The 20,759-nt window shown below is 37.7% G+C and overlaps 2 protein-coding genes across 2 annotated transcripts; both read right to left on the bottom strand.

Moving 5' to 3' along the window:
- Window positions 1–15,838: 15,838 nt before the first annotated feature.
- On the bottom strand, window positions 15,839–16,321 carry LOC149181960 (uncharacterized). The gene has a single exon (XM_089414401.1). The coding sequence runs from the start codon at window positions 16,319–16,321 to the stop codon at window positions 15,839–15,841; it is 483 nt and encodes a 160-aa protein (XP_089270527.1).
- Window positions 16,322–18,998: 2,677 nt separating this feature from the next.
- LOC149181959 (uncharacterized) lies at window positions 18,999–19,969 on the bottom strand. The gene is made up of 2 exons (XM_089414399.1): window positions 19,321–19,969; window positions 18,999–19,192 (listed from the first exon to the last, which is right to left on the bottom strand). Exons 1-2 carry the CDS (start codon window positions 19,967–19,969, stop codon window positions 18,999–19,001), a joined length of 843 nt encoding a protein of 280 aa, XP_089270525.1.
- Window positions 19,970–20,759: the final 790 nt, after the last annotated feature.

Raw genomic sequence — 20,759 nt, 5'->3', positions numbered from 1 at the left:
ATTATTATTATTTTATTTATTTATTTTTATTATTTATTTAACTATATAATCTATTATTGTTATTACCGTTGTTAATATTAATATTTATTTATTATTATTATTTATGATTTATATTTATTTTCTGTTTATTATTATTATTATTATTTAATTATTTAATTATATGATATGTTATATAAATGAGTTACTTGTTATGAATTAGTTAGAAAGTATTAGAATAATTTAATGATTTTTCATTTTGTTTAATAAGGGTTTCCAGGTGCTACTTAATTTAAGATCGTCATCCCTATTCATGTTATTGGAGGATTTCTCAATTTCAATTGCCTCTTTCACCCTTCTTTTTAAATAATGGTCTTCCTTGTGGACTAATTTTCCTTGTTCCATACAAATATAATGTGAGGAGAAACATGCGTGCTCTGCTAGACCTGATTTTTCTTACCTATTTCTTGTAATATCATTAATGCGTTCTTTTAATCTTATCCCAAAGGATCTCCCTGTTTAACCTATATAAACTTTACCGCAAGAACAGGGAATCGAGTATACTCCTTTGTGATTTTTTGGGTCTAATAAGTCCTTAGTAGACTCAAGCATGTTTCTTAGGGTGTTAGGGGGCGTGAAAGCAACCATAATGTTATGCTTGGCGAGAACTCTATCAATTTTATCTGTGGTTCCTTTGATATAGGGTAAGGAGATTCTAGGGTTTTCAAGAGATTTTCTTTTCTGTTTATTGGTTATGGAATCTTTAATTATTTTTTGGATAATGTGTTTTTGATAGCCATTGTTTACAAAGACCTCATGGAGATGGAAGTTCCTGGAAGCAGAGTTTGGTGCAAGGGGAAGTGACATACAATAGCAGGTTATGTCACAAGCAAAGAAGTAAGCCACAGATCTGAGAGTATATGAGCAAGACTCTGAGAGGAAAATGGAGCTTGGAGAACCCCACCCAAAAGTGGATGATGGTTGTCAAGGCCATACAATTGTAACCCATTATGCAAGCATGCATATGGATGAAGAAGATGCAATAAAGATTGCAGAGAGAGAAGCAGGAGCCTCTGTGTGTGAAGCGGAGCAAGAGCATATAAATGCTAAAGGAATCCATTCTAACATGGATGATGCAACTGATTCTGAATCCCACTATGATGAGACAGATGTGGATGATGACTGCAAAGTTATATGTGAATTTGTGAATCCATCCATAGTTGATGGATTTGGTGAAGTTGAAATTGTCAATGAAATTGACAATGAGTACACGAATGCTCGGATATCCCACCAGAGTGTGGATGAAAATTATGTTGATGATATGTGTGTTTTCTTTTTTGAAACATAGATTGATTGTGGAAATATGATAAGCGCCATGTTTGATGAAGAATTAAAGGTTGTAGCTTCCATTATAGCAGAAAGATATGAAGCAGTTGGAACTGCTCATGAAGCAGTATGTCATCTAACAACAGTAAATGATAAAGAACAGGATAAGTGATTCAAGAGTCTTTTAGGAGAATATCCACTGACCATATAATAGTGGAAGATAGTTTCAGTGAAATTTAAAAGAAGGAATATGTAGAGAAGGAAGCTCTCACTAAAGAGAATCATATTAAAGATGCTTTTAACATTGTTTTTGAATATGCAGGTGTTCAAAATAGCATTGGAGCAGAAGTTGAAAGCAAGATTGTTAATAAATTTGGTGCAGATTTGAAGCTCATTAAAGAATGGATTCAGAAACTAATAAAACAAATGGATGCGAGTCTTAAAGAAATAGTTGGAATAAAAGAATTGAATGAAATGGTGAATAATGATCTTGAGTGTGCAGATTACAGGAAAAAAACAGTAGTACTTGATGATGAAAGTAAAAAGAATGATATGGATGTTTCTGAAGACAAAGATGAATGCATTGAAACCATTTTTCAACAATGGAGTCATAAATAGATAAGATTCTTCTATCAAGAAATATGGCAGAAATAAACTCAGGAGTATAAAGCACAAGAAGCAAAGCAAAAAAGACAGTTTGAAGATGCAATGTTATGGCAACGGTCCATAGTTGAACAAATATTTGAAGAGGAAGTTGTAGAAGACATGATCCAATTATTTTTCAAAACAAGTTCAAGACAAGTCAAATAAAAATTGTAGCAACAACAAGTGAATAAAGCCTACAACAATAAAGTTCAACAGAGAATGAAGCAATTTCGAGGATATAAAATTTGGAAGAAGAGAAAAAGAAAATGAAAAATTGTGAAAGTCTTGAGTCATTGTAAGCCTAGCTGAGACATAGACCAGCATGCATGTTTGTGTGATAGTTAAGTCATGTTGAGTCATACGGTCGTAATTAAGGGGGAGTGTTAGAAATTGTAATTACTCCTGCATATTGAGTTGACTAAAATTAGAGAGTCACTTAACTGAGTGTTGAGTGTTGAGCATTGAGTCAAGTCAAGTGATGGATGAAGAGTTAAGTGCAGTCCATATTTAGAGTGTGAGTTAACTAAGTTAAGTGTGTGTGCATGTCAAGATATTTTAGGGGAGTCGCTAGTCGAAAAGGTTTAAATACCCTTCATCAGGTTCATTGTAAGTATCAAGTTTTGTGTGATCAATAGAAGAGCTGCATCTCATGTGTTTTGGGTGAATCTTTGTTTTTTCTCCTCTGCCTTTTCAACAATAATTCATCATTCAACATTTTGACAACCACATGATATTTGGAAATCCTAAAAGATATTTTGTTAGTCTTGATAATAAATTGTATGCATCTCTTATAAGTTGAGCATATATATTACACTAGAGGCCATATCAGTTAGGTTGATAACAATAAATATTCCCCACTCAGCATGAGATCTCAAGTTTCAAGCAACATAATTAACTAATGCAGAATTTACAGTACGAGGGACTAAATTTCTTGACAACAAGACAATGAGGTCACTTGTGAGATCAATAGACTGTTAAGCCATCCACCAAGCTTGAGTTTCCTATGTGATCTCCTTGACATGCATGCCATGATTTTCAAAGGGATGATAATTTTGGTGGAATATATAATATATAGCCCTCAGACCTGGTACCCAAGCGCAAAGAGGTCTGGTCTTTGTGCTTTAGCCACTTAAGGCATATTTTTGAATCATAAGGGTGGTGACCAATCTAGCCAACAACCCCACAAACAAAAATCTTGGTTGGATCACTTGGGAGATCAATAGAATGTTAATCCATCCACCAAGGTTGCATTCCCTATGGTTACCCTCACAAAAATGGCATGAGTTTCAAAGGAATGATGATTTTGGTCAGAATATATAGTATATATTCTTCAAACCTGGCACACACAAAGAAAGAGTTCTACTCTTTGGGGTGAAACCAACCCCTCAAGGCATGTTTTAGGAAGAACTTCCATAAATAATTTCTTTCAAAAAAAGTTGGGGGAAAATATACCCAGCAGCCCCCATAAATAAAAATCTTCTCTCGGCATATCCTAATGCTTCTATATACCTCCAAATAGATAAAATATTTGTAACATCCTCAATACATACCAAAAGCACCAGTAATGGATTATAGGAGGCCATCAAATCCAAATTATAAAGCTCTAAAATACAACGTCCGTCATACATAAAAATCCCCAATGACATGCATAAAAGTACAACAAAATAGGCATATTGGAAGAATACCTCTTGTTCCATCCCTAAAGGCGTTGACAACATGAAATGGAGTTTTCTTCAATCCATCTCGGTTCACATATTCACCCAACCCCTGCAGCGACACCCTCATATCAGCCATGATGGCTGGGTTCGAATCTAATTCTGCATTGTTGTCAACGTGGGCATCCTCGCATTCATCTGTGAATGCATTTCATTATGGTCTGAAATCGAATGCAAAGGTCACTCTGAAATCCAAAGCAAAAGTCATGGGTTCATGTCCTGCCTCTTGCAAGCCCCCCATTGGCGGAGGCAATTTCATCCCTCGGATGGACAGAAAAACGATTTGGGTTATAAACAACTGACATAGAGAGGACTACAAAGCAGGCAAGATAGAGATATGGACCGCCTGCAATGGACTCATAGACAGAAGCTCTGGAACGCCATTGTTCATAGACCACGTATACACAAAATGATATAGATATGGGATAATTGCAGCATTGTATGGTATTAATAGAATCCCATGAAATTCTCTAAGCCCCTACATGCTCGAAAATACAGTAAAATGTGGACTAAAATTGATTCATTATTAGGACTAAATTGATTCATCATTAGGTTATTTTTGGCTTGGTCGTCTTTTCACCACCGAATATCCTTGTTTTTTGCGGGTTTTTTGTTGTTGGGGGAATGAGCAGGAGATTGAATGATTATTGTATGTTTAGATTCGGTTAGAGTTATTATGTTTGGAATGATGATAACTGATACATTGTTGAACACATTCATTTGGTTGTTTGGTTAAAAACGAAAACGAAAATAAAAAGGAAACACAAGTTTAGTTAAGAATTCAAATTCAAGTATGACAGTTTTTTATTTCCCACCAGAGGCCCACACCACATCAATTCTAATGAAGGCCATTCTCAGTGGGAGGTTGAGATGACTAGAATACAGAGCCACAACCTCTCCTTCTTTGGAACAAAATTTGATTGGTGGTGTACAAGTCAAGGTAATCTGAATTGTTAGAATTATAAGTCAAGCAAAGTGGAGAGGAGTAAATATCAAAATGATTATTACTGAAGTATGGACCAAAAAGGTCGTTTAAGATTTTTTTTGTCATTTAAATAATTGAAATTCTTTTGAATTCTATCCCTCTCGATTATACTAGCATTTGTACCAAAATGGTGAAAATACTTGCCGATAGAAGTGTAGATGAATGTAGAGTGACGCGGAGGTAGCACTCTAGGAAAAAAGGATGTGGAAGTGGAAGACATGAGGAATTAGGAGGCTAAAGTATTGGTAATGCAGAGCTTTCCAAGTGGCTAAAAATGCATTATAGAATCCACTTTTACCTGCTTGGAAAGCTTTACTTTACCAATACTTTAGCCTCTTGATTCATCATGCCTTCTACGTTCTTATTTCCTGCAGTACTACCTCTACGTCACTCTACATTCATCTACACTTCTATCTGCATGTCTTTGCAACCTTTTGGTGCAAATGCTAGTTATATACTAGTTACATTATTCAAGTTGAATTTCTATATATATTTTGTATTATCAAAAACTAATAATCAATTATATACTATATGTTTTTGTTTTTAAGCCAAAATCATTTTTATATTTTAATATTATAATTAAATATATAAATTTATTATTATATATAAATTTTTTCATTTTAAAAAAAATTAAATCTAGAATACATTTTTGATATTAAAAGAATCATGAGATTGTTTTTCGGATTAAACACATCATGAAAATGTGGTCGAAATTTCAAACCATCTAATGTGGTTCACCTTTGTCCTTAGGATGAACCTCATTAGACGGTTCAAAACATCAACCAAATTTTCATGATGTGATTAATCCGAAAGCCAATCTCATAATCCATATAGATCACAAAAGTCTAAGATCCAACATTAAAATAATTTCCAAATATAAATATATTCTAATTATTTTACATTTTTTTAAATTTATAAATATTAGTGTTTTTCACCTTGTAATTTTTAGTTATCATAATTTTTATTTTTAAATATATAAATGAAAGGAATAATTTAACTTATAGTCTAAATACCCTTTTTCACTAGGCTATAATTTTAAGCAAGAAAGTGATTTTTGTTGTTGTTTAAAATACATTTTTGAATGCATAAAAAGATTGAACATCCTAAAGAATCCTTAGGGCACTCTACAGATTAAACTAGTTAAACAAAACAAAAAATGTCGTGAAAAAGACGTCTAGAAGTTAGAAACGCCTAAATGAAATTATATAGAATAGACAATTTAGACATGCCATCTTAACTCAACTTTGCCATATTTTGAATAAAATTGACAAAAAATAATTAAAAAAATATTAAACTATACAACCCCTTAACTTGGATTAGTTTTCCATGAATTTAAAAGAAAATATTTAAAATTTAATATTAATGATTATTTCACAGAATATATTTGTTTAATGATTATTTCATGTATGCCATGATTTTGTTAGTTTTAAACATATTTACTACATTTAATTTATATTATAAAATTATAAGAAACTAATTAACTAAATTAATTATAATAGGTTAATTTATTAAAGTTTTAAAAATATTTACTTTTATATATAATAAAAATACATATATAGTAAGCCAGGGACTTCAAATTAGCAAATATTATTTACATATGTTTACAAACGTGAAATAGTTGAAGGACATAGGGCCATATTGATATTGATAGTAGTAGAGTTGGGACCATCTTCCCACTAAGGGGACACCCGATAATTCCTGAATGAAAACATATGTCTAAAAAGACTTTATCTATGCATAATACATGAGATAATTACACAAAAAATTATTAATAGAGTTATAAAAATGAATGTAGAAAAATGTGATTGTCTACATGAGTGTTGTTCATAGAAATCTAAAGAGGAAGAGCAGGTAAACACTAATTAGGTAAACACTAATTAATTGGTCATACCACATGCTTGCCTTTGGAGTTTGAGGATACCTCATGTTCCTTGTTGATTTTCGTTTAAGCAGCTACATCTTTTGGCTTCTCCTCTATAATGAGGCAACCATACGATCGAGCTTGATTCCTGATGAGCTTATTTTTGTTTTTGTCTTGGCCCACCTCGCTTTGGAGGTGCATGTCATCTACCGTAAAACAAGGGGAATAAGATGTTGGGGAGACGGAATGTGTACTAGAGCCATCCTGAGAGCTTGAGGAACAAGATGAAAGAGGGATGAGAGGAAAGGAAATGCCAAATCATCTGGATAACTAGCTCAAAGATTGACAAATGCTATTAACTTGGGCATTGGCTTCCACCACCTTTTATTTCACCCCCTCTTTGGCTTGCTCCTGTTTCTACAAATGTAGAGCCAACATGCTTATAATGGCCTTATGTCCATCACTTATGTGCCTCCACTCCTCGGCCTCCAATGATACCATTGTGCGATGAATATACTTACGGATGTCGAGGTCAAAGAGCTTGACGTTTTCATCAACCCATGAATTTCTAGGGGGATGCCCTTGGCCCCGACCACCACCACCACACCTAACTCTCCCTAACTCATAGTGCAAGGCATGAAATGAAACAGGGGAGGGTCTTGTAACCAAATAATTCGTTGGCACTGAGGGAGAGGCAAATTGAATGGAACATTAGAGCAAGGTACAAGGAAATCACAATGTGGATATAGAGAGAGGAATCTAGATGTTTCAAGAATGTTTTCTTAGCTATTAAGCTAAGGGAATTGAAGGCACATGGGCACAACTTGTAACAAGCCTTCATGATAATGATTAATGTTAATAAGACGTCGCCTCTAGAATGCCACCCAGATCCATGGGATATATATATATATATATATATATATAGGAATGACTACATCTTCATCATGTCCAATATATCACTCCAATCTTTATTAAGGAGAGCCTTAATAAGCACCCTATCACCGTCTATCCAAAACCCCGCACACACACACACATATAATTAATATTGTAAATATTTTAGTTAATTATAAATAATATCTAGATTAATTTTACTTTGCAAATGATCTTATTATCATTTTTTATTTTGAAGTTAGAGTTTTATGAAAATAATTATACATTTTTTAGTTAATTATAATTAATTAGTTATAAATAGTATCTACATTACTATCCCCTTTACTAAATTATTTTATTATCATTTATATTTTGAAGTTAGAGTTTTGTGAAAATATTTATACTTTATTTATAAACATGGTTATAATTTAGAAATTTATTAGTTTTTCTTAACTTGAAAAATAGATATTAACCTATGCAATATTTACATGGTAAACATTAGATTATTTTTTCAATTTGAGTTGTTTTGCTAGCATGGATTAAAGGCGATAATTCAGAATCAAATATAGATCTTGCAAATATTGTATTACAAATGTGAAGTGGCTAGTGTTTCTTGTACAAAAGCACAACGTTAGTGCGAGTGGCATCAAATCTACAGAAACGAAAAGACAAATAGAAATAAGTAAGTAGAAAACATAAATCACGGATCCCATCTGTAACATATCCATAAAATATAGTGAGGCTAGTTGGCAGGTGTAAGGTGCTTAGGGTTTCCTAGTGGAGACCATTTAGTGGTGCGTAGAATGACTGCACCCACTTGTTCCATGCACTTATCCATAAGATGACAATGTAAGTGTCGTTCCTCCATGTGGAGAATACGGTTATCGATGCTCTCCTTCAGCAAGAATAATACTTTTCGCAAATGATTATTTATTTTCCAATAGAGATCGTTGGTATGAATATATTGATTTATTCAACCTCTACTGGTACCTATAATCGAAACCCAATTCGCAAGTAACGCCTAAAACTCTAAATAAGAAATGTTGTCCATTTATTTTGCAACTTACTTTTTAATATCATCAATTTCTTATTGATTGACCATTTGAGTGTTTTTGTGATATCGATTAGCACAGAAATGGTATCTAGCCCAAGCCCTTGTGTTGTTGAGGGTGTCACTGTCCCTAGCTCTCCTCAAATTTCCATGTTGTCAGCGCATGAAAACTGACCCAGGAAGCTCTCAATATGGACTAAACGTAAAGAAAGTCTATGAAAGAAAAGAGGCGAGGGTGATGCAACAAAATGTTAATTTAACAATGCGCATCAAGATAAACAAATATACACAGCAAATAAACCATACATAGAATACACAATAGATTAACGTGGTTCACCCAACCAATCTGGGCTACGTCCACCAAACATAGGCATCGACAATTCTTTATTATCAAACAGGAGATTACAAAATAATCAATTTCCTCACAAACTCTCACCCAACAAACAATCCGTATGGATACCTGTTTTATAGCTAAGAGAATCTAACTGCCTCATAAATCCTCTCACATCAAATATAGGATGCATTAACTCTCTCCCAACAACCTGGAGCTAATCTAGCAACAAATTCCTATTGTTGTCACACATTAGAGATTTTTGCCTATTTTGTGAAACAGAAAATCTCAACAATCTCCACCTTGACAACAATTAGCCTGATACCCTGTTTGCATGGAAAATTTTAGGGGCTAATGTTCGCCCAATGGGCTAATTTTCCATGATTTTTCCATAAAAAAGATTCGCCAATTTCCAATTTTGTAAAAGACGATTCGCCCAAATTTTAGAATATAAAATTATTTTACCTTAAAAATCGCCAACATTATATAGAGACTATATATAAAATAATTATAAATTTGAATAATTTTACAAATATATCAATAAACATTTATAATTTGCATATTAGGGATTAGTGAGATTCGCCAATGTTTTAAACTTCAAGAAAATTTTCCATCCTTAAAATTTTCCTTGCCTGTTTGTTTATTATTTTTATCTTTTCTGCAAGCCAAGAGAAGCCAAACGCCAACGTAGCTTCTCTAACAAAACTGGTTCCATGAACATGTCTGCACAATTGTCCTTTGTATGCACCTTTTCAAGAGAGACTCCCCTTTCAGTGATAACCTGTCTTACAAAATGGTACTTGATCGGTATATGCTTTGATTTACTATGATAAGCCATATTCTTAGCCAAATGTATTGCACTTTGACTATCACAAAATAACTTGATGTTGTCCTGCAGCCTACCAAACTCACCAAACAAACCTTTCAACCAAACCGCTTCTTTGCAAGCATGAGAAGCAGCAATGTATTCTGCTTCAGTAGTGGATAAAGCAACAATGTTCTGCAACTTAGACATCCAACTAATTGCTCCATCTGCAAGAGTAAAGACATACCCTGATGTTGACCTTCTCTTATCCAAATCACCTGCAAAATCAGAATCAACATACCGGCAAACAAATTCAATACTCTTATTGTAAGTGATACAATAACTACTTGTGCCTCTCAAATACCAAAGCACCCATTTCACTGCTGACCAGTGTTCTTTACCCGGATTTTCCATATACCTGCTGACAACCCCAAATGCATGTGAAATATCTGGTCGCGTACACACCATCGCATACATTAAACACCCTACTGCATTAGCATATAGAATTCGAGACATAAATTCATTTTCTTCATCTGAATTAGGACATAAACTCGAAGAAAGCTTGAAATGGGAAGCGAAAGGGACTGACACAGGCTTCACATTGTTCATACCAAATCTCAAAAGTATTTTTTCAATATACTTCTGTTGTGATAGCCATAGCTTACCATTGCTCCTGTCTCTGAAAATCTCCATGCCCAAAATCTGTCGTGCTGCTCCTAGATCTTTCATATCAAATGTCCTTGCCATTTGAGCCTTCAACCTGTTGATTTCTTCTATGCTTTTGCTTGCTAAAAGCATTTCGTCAACATACAATACTAAGATAATGAATATGCCATTTTTAAATTGCTTAAAATAAACACAATGATCATATTCACTTCTAACATATTTCTGACTCAACATGAAAGAATCAAACTTCTTATACCACTGCCGAGGCAACTGCTTTAGGCCATATAATGACTTCTTGAGCCTGTAGACAAATTGCTCATTGCGATGCTGAACAAAGCCTTCCGGTTGTTCCATATAAATTTCCTCATCTAAGTCTCCATGTAGAAATGCAGTCTTAACATCTAATTGCTGCAACACTAAATCAAGCAAAGCCACTAATGCTAACACAATTCTAATTGAAACAATTTTAACCACTGGTGAAAAAATCTCATGAAAGTCAATGTCGGATTTCTGAGAAAATCCTTTTGCAACCAGCCTCGCTTTTTACCTGTCTTCCGTATCATTCACACCTCGTTTCAGCTTGAAAACCCATTTACACCCTACAGTTTTCCTATCTTTCGGAAGCTCAACCAGATCCCATGTGCCATTCTTACCTAAGGCCATCATTTCGTCCTTCATTGCTGCTTTCCACTTGTCACTTTTCGAACCTTTTATTGCTTCCTGATAGCACAAAGGTTCATCGTCATTAGCAGTAAATGCAACTGAAGTAACATAATCATCATACCTTCTTGGTGGCCGTTTAATTCTTGTCGACCTCCTTAAGGATGTTTCTGGCGCTTCCGCGATTGGCTGACTACCATCTGTAGGAACTTCTTGACGATCAGTATCTGAGACTTGTTCATGATCTACACCTGAACCCTGTTCATGTTTTGATTCTGAAACCTGTTCATAACTAGTATCTGAACTATGGTCATCATGACTATCATTAGAAATTCTATCAAACTGAATGTGTTGAAAGTTAGATACATCATCCTGTTTCAATCTATTATCTACATCTAACTGTACAAGAGAGGATTCATTAAACTTTACATCTCTGTTGATGATGATTTTGCGGGTAGTAGGATCCCACAATCTATATCCCTTTGTTCCAACACCATACCCAACAAATATATACCTTTTAGACTTTGGATCTAATTTAGTTCACTGATGTTTAGGCACTAGAGCATATGAATCACAACTAAACACTCTAAGTTTAGAATAGTCACAAGGGTGACCTTTCCATACCTCTTGAGGAATCTTGCAGCCTATCGTCGTTGATGGAGATCGGTTTATCACATAACAAGCTGTTGCAACCCAGCGTTACTCAGCATACTCCTTGCTCTCTCTAGAAGAGTGCTGTTCATGCGTTCAGCAACTCCATTTTGCTGAGGAGTATAAACCGTGGTCTTATGTCTCTCGATCCCTGCATCCTTGCAATAGCTGTCAAAATCCTTGGAAGTAAACTCACTACCATTGTCAGTTATTAAACATTTTATTGTTCTACAAATGTTGTTTTCTACCAATGCTCTAAACTACTTGAAAACTAAAAAAACATCAGACTTCCTTTTCAACATGTAGACCCACACTTTCCTAGAAAATTCATCAATAAATGATACAAAATAAGACGAGCCACCATATGAGGTTGTAGGGGCTGGTCCCCAAACATCTGAATGGATATAATCAAGTATGCCTTTACTACTATGTTTTCTTGTTTTAAATTTTTGCTTACTTTGTTTTCCAAATAGACAATGCTTACAGAAATCTAACTTTCCAGACTTTAGATTTGGAAGTAACTTGCGATCAACCAAAAATTTTCACCCTTTTTCACTCATATGCCCCAATCTTTGATGCCATAAGTGAATGGAACTACTGTCATGTTCAGACACCGTAGACACATAATCTGACCCTGTACTTCCTTCTAACTGAAATAGATTGCCTACCTTCTTAGCTTTCATAACTAGTAAAATACCTTTGTAAATTTTCATTACTCCACCTTCAATTACAGTTTTATATCCATTTGAATCAAGTGCTCCTAATGAAATCAAATTTTTCCTTAAATTTGGTACATGCCTCACATCAGTTAACATTTTAGTTGTCCCATCAAACATTTGCAGTTGTATACTCCCAATTCCCACAATATTACATGTTACATCATTACCCATGTACACAACACGATCATCAATTGATTTATATGTCTTAAACTGGTCTTTATGAATACACATGTGGTTTGATGCACCGGAATCTAACAACCAATGTTTACCATGATTTGACACATTAACTGATAATACTTCATCACTCATACCTGAACCTGATGCCGAACCTGTATCTGTCGTATTTTCCTCCTTCTTCTTTGTTGAAGAATCTGCTTTAGAAGTTTGCTACTGTCACTTCCAGCAGTCCTTCTTTAAATGTCTTGATTTGCCACAAAACCAACACTTTACCTTAATCTTCTTCCCTTTCGACTTTGAACGTGAGTCGCTCGGCCTACTGGAGCGTCTTTCTTTCGAACGACCTCTAACCATCATAGCTTCTGATGTAGAGGTTTCTGAATGCGACCTTCTCCTTGTTTCTTTCAATAATAAAGATGCAACTAAATCATCAAACTCAATAGTTTCTGATGAACTAAGACTTATAGAAGTAACAAAATGATCCTATGATTCGGGCAACGAGCACAATAAAGTAATAGCTTTATCCTCGGATTGAATTTTTACTTCTATACTTTGTAATTGCACCAGAAGAGTATTAAAAGCATTTAAATGATTAGTAATCGATGTACCTTCCTTCATTCGCAAACTGTACAATTGTTGCTTCTGGAGAATCCTATTGTTTAAGGATTTGGTCATGTACAGTTTCTCCAGTTTCGTCCACAAACCAGCAGCTGTTGTCTCCGACACGATATTAAACAAGACATCATCAGCCAAACACAATCAAATAGCACTGATTGCTCTTTCATCCATCTCGGCCCACTCATTATCTGTGATGTTGTAAGGCTGTTTGGTTTTGCCCAACAACGCCTTTGCCACACCATGTTGGACAAGAAAATCATACATCTTCACCTTCTGGATCTCGAAATTATTTTTGCCATTAAACTTCTCAATTTCAAACGAGCACTCTGAGTTTTCGCCATCTTGTATCAACCAAAAAACAATAATCTCCAAAATCCAACTTTAAAAAAAAGTTAATCTCAAAAAAAAAAACGCCTATGCCTTACTGCCTTTGCTTTTAAAACAAAAAAAATTCTGCCGATGTATCAAATATTGGATGAGGACTTACACCATTTAGTTTGCAAAAAACAAATCACATGTCGTTCTGTAAATATACTTCAGCTAAGGGAAGATAGTTATATTTTGGATGGAAATAAAAAAGGCTAGAAGTAATTTTTACACAGAAGCAAATTGCAGGAACGACCACCCAGCAGAAGTAACAATTTGTCAAATTGATTAATCATTCAAAAAATAGCGATGCGCCTTTTCGGCAGTTTACGTGTGAACATTTTAAAAAATCCTGAGAGTATGCTTCCTCAGCCCAAACAACTGACTATGCAGAATAATCAACACCAAAAATCGTAAACACGTGCACAAAAAAAAAATGTTTCAGCACAGGTAATACCTCCACGCAGAGAATCCACACATGTTATGTGGGGTGGGTGTCATGCATTTGTTGTGATTATTCTGGCATGGCCTTACTTCAAGGACTCGTTTGGCAATTGGCGGCATCAAGAAAACAACAAATCAGAGCTTTATAACGTCAAGCATGGTAGTGGTGGGAAGAATGAAATCGCAGGCACCATATCACAGGTTTCAGAAGATGAGGACGATATGATAGTGATTGTTTTTTTTTTCTGCGTAAATACTAATTCTATTAAAAAAGAAAAAATTTATGTACAATGAGGTCGAGACCTCAGAGGAGGCAGATGCCAGCCCTCAGCCAGATATTCAGAGATATTACATTTCATGCTTTCTGTTGATTTCACATTGCAGACTTCAAAAGATTTTGTTTGGACCATGACCCCCTGAGATATTTCTATCCAACATCTAACATGCCAAAGCTAGCACCTTTAGAAATATTACTAAGACGCATACTATCATGCTCGCCATTAATCAAAAATACAAAAAGGTACCCATCAAACCCATAGTTGTAACAGTAAACAGAGAGCAGGTTGGCTAGCGCCACGAGCTTGAACAAGACCATAAACCAGACATAGGACCATAGACTTGGAAACAAAGACACATAGTCAAAATTACACAGAGCAGAGGCAAGAATGCCACCCATCGGTGAAGAGCCGGCCTTAATCTGCATGCTGCGGAGAGTCAGGCATGTCCCTATCCACCTGGCTGGAAGAAGCGACCCAGGTGACGAAGCCATTGTCATCATTTCCTTCAATGCCGCCTTCAGGAGTAGTCACCAGATTGAGAATGCAGCCTGCACGCTGAGACGGCCCACAGGCCAGAATCTCATTCTGAGTTGGGTCGACTGGATGCTGAGGCTCTTCAGAAACAGGGGTGTCCTCCTGCATATTGTCCGCGTTAGACACCACCCCGGCCATTTCCCCTTGAAGAATGTTGTCTTCCTGAGATTGAGAGGAAGTAGCGTGAGCCGAGCTGATAGGATTACTCTCTTCCTCAGCGAGAATAACTGTGATGCTTGCCGTCAATACAGGTCTGTTGATCCTACTGTGGAATGCGAACCTGGTAGTCTGAAAAGAATTGTGCGGAATAGACCCCGCTTGACCCAGGGGTGGAGAAGAAGGGGAGGCGGAGGCAATGGGAATGACATTCTACGGAGCAGGTCGAGAGGTTATGCCTCTATTTCCAGTGTTTCTTCCTCTGCACGGGATTCCTTGACAGCGAGGCATGCTTAGGATAATAGGCTGACTGAGAAAGGGGTTGAGGTGGAGCAGACGAGTGAGAATTTGAGCGCAGAGGATCCCAATGACATCAAAAGACCAGGCGAGCTTCCAAATACGATGAGCCAGGCAAGGGTGCGGGAAGAATTCCGTGCGGAGGTGAAATAAACCAGTGACAATGGCGTGAATTAAGAACGAAGCCATACATAAAATCTTACCTAAATGCTCTTGAACCAGGCGCTCATAAATGCCGAGCTGTGTGACCAACATATTGTTCTGCAACGGAGTCAAGTCGCGTGCCTTTGAAGGCGTCTGCCAGCCCGAGACGCATGCGATGAGGGCTTTCTGCCAGCCAGGTGCAAGGCCAGCTACCTTCTCTGTGCGGCTCCTCATTAATATCATTGAATGCCACTTGCATCCGGGTGTGTGTCATCCTCCTGAAGTTTATCCTGTATCACAATTTTCTGGAACTCAAAGAGTTGATCCTCGGAGGCTATGCTGGAGATTTTTCCTGCAAATAATTCTACTCCAATTTCCACTCCGAGATTAGCAAGAAAATCACCGAGCTTGTTTCCTTCCCGCCTGGTGTGTCTGAAGGAAATTGCTTGATGCTGAGAAATCCATCTATCTATTAGCTCGAGCCTTTGGGCCATCCTCCAACTGTTACTAATTTTATGAATGGGTGATCCATGCATTAGTTTTGTGACCATTCTTATAATGATTTACGAGTCCCCTTCTATGATAAGCGGAAAGAAGCTTCTTTCTTGAGCCAGGGTGAGACCTCTCCATAATCCCTCGAATGCGCCTGAGTTGTTGGTGTCCCAACCTTTTGAGTCCATAAAGATAATCTGAGGAGTACCATAGTGATCCCTGAAGACTCCCCCACACCCTGCTTTCCCTGGATTACCCTTTGAGGCCCCATCGAAATTAAGCTGGAACATGTTACTGGGCGGCGGAGTCCATTTACCTGATTCTTTTTTCTTCATGGTAGGATTCTTTTTGATGATCGTCTGCTGATTTACCTGGATCTTCCAATTGTCCCACACTGTTTTTTCCTGTGGTAATGAAGGGAAATCTTCTGAGTACCAGTCTCTAATTGATAGAGACTCCTTGATATTCTGATGTGTTTTGGTCCATATCTGCTCTAAGGACATAGATTGATCCTTAAAAACTCTTCTGTTCCGCTCTTTCCAGATGTTCCACATTAGTAAGCCAGGTATAAGCTGCCATAGAGTGTTGAGGAGTTTGCTTTGGTATGGCATTTGACTCCAGTTGCGAATAGTGGCTCTTAGATCTCCTCGCACTTTGCCATCTTTTTGGCATCGGAAGGCCACCTTCTCCCATAGCTTTCGTCCTATTTGACAGGTTTGCATTAGATGTATAGTTGTTTCCTCTTCTTGCTTACAGTTGGGACATGTAGATGGGCTTGAGAAGCCTCTTTTCCTGAGATTATCCCATGTTAGAATTTTATTATGACATAGTAGCTCTTAGATCTCCTTGCACTTTTCCATCTTTTTGGCATCGGAAGGCCACCTTCTCCCACAACTTTCGTCCTATTTGACAGGTTTGCATTAGATGTATAACTGTTTCCTCTTCTTGCTTACAGTTGAGACATATAGATGGGCCTGAGAAGCCTCTTTTCCGGAGATTATCCCATGTTAGAATTTTATTATGACATAGGAGCCATAAAAAAGTGGACACTTTCGGCCAGATGGATGAGTGCCATATTTTGTCCCATAGAGTGTCTTTGATTATCTGATCTTGGACTATTATCTTATACGCTTCCTTTGTGGTGAATGTCCCTTTCTCTTCATATCCCCATCTTAGAATGTCCGGTTCTTCTGAGATAGGGATTTGCCGCTTTTGTAATTCTGTGGAAAGATATTGCTGAACTTGCTCAGAGCTGTGCATTATGATTTGATTTGCATCCTTCCATTGTCTATGTCCCTATGTGGAAGAAGGGTTCCAGAACTGACTGACCTTGGCTAACTGATTGATATCCTGCTCTGATATTGGATGGTTAGGGAGTACGTCCCTTATTTTTGGGAGTTGCTGCCAGGAGTCTTCCCAAAATCTAGCAGTGCATCCATTCTTGACTTCCCAAAAACTGTGCTTTTGTATGAGATCTCTATGTTGAATAGCCGAGTTCCAAATTACAGATCCTGTGCTTAATTCTGTCATTCGAATTCTCTCTTCCATAGGGTAGTTGCTCGCATACTTAGCTGTCCAGAGGGAGGCCCAGGGGGTATTAGGATTTGCTAGCCATCTCCACCAGACTTTAGCTCCCATCGTCCTATTACTGTGCCCAGGATCTCTTAGCCCAATGCCCCCAGCTTTCTTCGGAAGGCATACCTTGTCCCATTTGACCAGAGCCCACTTTCGATTGTGGCCTGAGCTCCCCCATAAGAAGTTGCGCTGGAGATTCTTTATTTCTTTGAGAACCCATTTAGGTGCTGCAAGAATAGAGAAGAAATACAATGGCATGGGGTGTAGAACTGCCTTGACGAGAACAAGTCTGCTGGCCATATTAAGGGCTCTGTGAGTCCAGAGGGTGAGCCGAGCCTCAAGCTTTTCTAGCAAGTTTTTCCAAGATGAGTGCTTGAGGGCCGAGGCAATTAAAGGAGCTCCAAGGTATTTGGAGGGAAGGGAAGCAATAGTGAAGCCAAGGATACGAGCTATAGCATTTTGGGTGGGAGCAGGGGTATTAAAGAAAAAAAATTGAGATTTGACACGATTAATAAGGGCACCAGAGGCATCAGAGAAGTTTGAAAGGAGGGTTTTGAGGAGGCGAGCTTCTTGAACCGATGGATAACCAAAAAGCATGTTGTCATCCACGAATTGCTGGTGGGAGTAAGTTGGGGAGTTGTTGAAGGAAAGGCCTTTTAGACGCTGAGAGAGCCGGGCTGAAGTTATACTTCTACCTAGTCCTTCAGCCATAATAACAAAAAGAAAAGGTGAAAGGGAGTCTCCCTGCCTGATACCCCTGGAGGTACGATACGTTGTCAAGGGGATACCATTGATAAGAACAGAGAAAAAAGTTGAAGACAAAAGATTAATAATCCATCTGACCCATGACAGGGCAAAACCAAAGGCAGTAAGAATTTTTTAAATATAAACCCAACTGATATTATCAAAAGCTTTTGATAAATCTATCTTAAGCAACATACCTGGTTTTTTGGTCTGCTTTAAAGAATAGATTATCTCACGAGTTAGAATAATCCCATCCATTATTTGTCGGCCTTCTACATAACCAGACTGCTCGGGTGAGATTATGAGAGGGAGTAGCGGTTTTAGTCTGGTAGCTATAACTTTTGAGACAATTTTATAGATAATATTGCATAGAGCAATCGGTCTGTACTTGTCTGGTGTGTTGGATTCTTCCACCTTTGGAATTAAAGCAATGAATGTGGCATTTAGCCCTGGGTACATCCAACGTAGTGCGCGGGACTCCTCCACCACTTGCCATACCTCAGCTTTTATAAGGTCCCAAAACTTATGAAAAAAGTTTGATGTGAATCCATCCGGGCCCGGCACTTTCCCTGCCTTCAATTGTTGAACAACATCTTCAACTTCCTGCAAGTTGATGGGTTTGAGGAGGAGACTATTATGCTCCTCTGTTATTACTTTGGGAATGTCCTTTAGGATCTTGTTTATAGTAGGCATTCTGTCCATACTGGGTTCTTGGTGTGCTTTCTTAAAGTATCTGAGAAATTCCTCTTCAATGCCTTCATGAGTCTCTATTCTATTCCCCTGCTCATTTTTGATGTGGGTGATGTAATTGTTCATTCTGCGCTGCACTGTAGTTTTGTGGAAAAATTTTGTATTCTTTTCCCCATCTTTTAGCCATCTAATCCTCGATTTCTGCCTCCAGAGGGTTTCCTCCTATTGAGCTCTCTCTAATATTTGGGATTCGATGTCTTGTTCCTGCTTGGTAAGTTCGTCGGAGTGTCCTTCAGTGATGATTCTTTGCTGGACCATCTTCATTTCTTGATTAAGAGTAGCCTGAGCTTTAAAAATATTGCCAAAAGTGGTGTAATTCCAGCGTTTAATTTCGCCTTTAAGAGCTTTAGTTTTTTCTGAAACATAGAAATGTTTGTACCTCTGATAGGATTGAATTTGAGCCAAGTTGATCTAACTAATTCATCAAAATCCGGATGAGTTAACCAGAATTCTTCAAATCGGAAAGGACGCCTGATGCTGTTACCTGGCCTATTCCATTGAAGTTCGATAGGCCAGTGGTCTGAACCTGAGACAGGAAGGATGGAAGCTATGAATTCCCCTCCCAGGTGAGTTGCATTGTCTGAAATAAGGAATCTATCAAGACGCGAAGCTATCTGTTGCGATCCCTCTCTCTTATTGCTCCAAGTGAAGATGCCATTGCTTGAAGGAACATCTACCAACCAGTTGGTTTGAATGAAGTCTTTTAGCAGGTTCCCGTCACTGTTTGTTCTGCTTCTACCACCTTGCTTCTCCTCCATTCTTGCTATCATGTTAAAATCGCCTCCAGAAATCCAAAGCGGGTATGGCCTGTCTGAGTTGAGGTCTGACAGTGTATTCAGAATTTGAGCTTTGTGTGTAGTATCCTGAGGGAAGTATACATTAGTTACATTTCCATGGGTGTTAGTGCCGATTAGATGAAATGTTGCCTGAATGAAGCTCTTGTTAGCATGTATGTTGTTTAGTTGAATGACTCGCGCATCCCAGAGTATTGCAAGTCCTCCCGATGCCCCTTGAGCATCAACAACTGTTACTAGCCCTCCTGGCCAGGCTTTCGCTGCTATTTTTTCCAGAACTGTCGAGTTGCATTTAGTCTCCTGCAGAAAAAGTATGCTTGGTTTTTCCTGCATAAGCATATTTTTTAATAGTCTGCCTTTCCTTGGGCCGTTGAGCCCCCTTATATTCCATGATATCAGCTTCATTGAGAAGGATGGGGGTCAGTGTTGAAGTACTTGGTCAGCTTGGCATACCTCCCTGACTCAACTAACACCTCGCCTATCTTGATGGTTCTCTCGAGTGTTGTTTTTCTTCCTCTCTTCTTGTTGTCCTTGGTGATAAACTTGCCATCCCATGGACTTCCTATCTGGACTCCTAAAGAGTATTTCTTCTGTGCCCGATTTAGGACCTCTACCAGGTTGTCCACTTGCCGATCTGGTATTTTGTCAAAATTCCCTGTTTTGCATGCTTGCTCCAGTCCTAGGATATCCAGTTCACCTATGTCTATATTCTCAGGATCTTCTTCCATGATTTGGGGCTCTTGAGAGGGTTCCTCTCTTTCCTTTGGTGACTTGGAGCTTGGTTCAGGGTTGTCAACTTCCATTCCTTGGGAATGCCAGGATTGAGATTTGGTTTGGGATTGAAGGATTGTTTTCTTGAATGGGACATCTCCTGGTTGCTGTGAAGTTTCCTGCGGCTCCTCTTTATTAGATTCTTTGTCATTTTGTGGTTCCTTATCAGGGTCTTTCATGTCAGTATTAGCTAGGGCTTCAGAGCTATTACTCGTTGAGAGTTTTGACATGTTGACTGGATTTGTCTTGGGATTGGCTGTCGATTTTTTGTTCCCTCTTCTTCGGTTCGTAACATTGGTAAAACCATCAGGCGTTTGGTTATCTGAGCTTTCTTGAGAAGGGGGTTTCCTGTTCAAAG

This window comes from Pinus tabuliformis, chromosome 3_2 (genome assembly GCF_031772625.1).
Source record: "Pinus tabuliformis cultivar Carrire ecotype Pingquan chromosome 3_2, CPIR1, whole genome shotgun sequence".
NCBI classification, from domain to species: Eukaryota; Viridiplantae; Streptophyta; class Pinopsida; order Pinales; family Pinaceae; genus Pinus; species Pinus tabuliformis.
The sequence above is the reverse complement of the archived record's forward strand: the minus strand, read 5'-3'. Positions and strand labels throughout refer to the sequence as shown.

Coding starts and splice junctions, on each gene's coding strand:
- LOC149181960 (XM_089414401.1), bottom strand. CDS start 16,321: ATGTGGAACATCTGGAAAGAGCGGAACAGAAGAGTTTTTAAGGATCAA.
- LOC149181959 (XM_089414399.1), bottom strand. CDS start 19,969: ATGCTTATGCAGGAAAAACCAAGCATACTTTTTCTGCAGGAGACTAAA. Junction 19,193..19,320: donor ACTTCAATGGAATAGGCCAG/GTAACAGCATCA, acceptor TCTATGTTTCAG/AAAAAACTAAAGCTCTTAAA.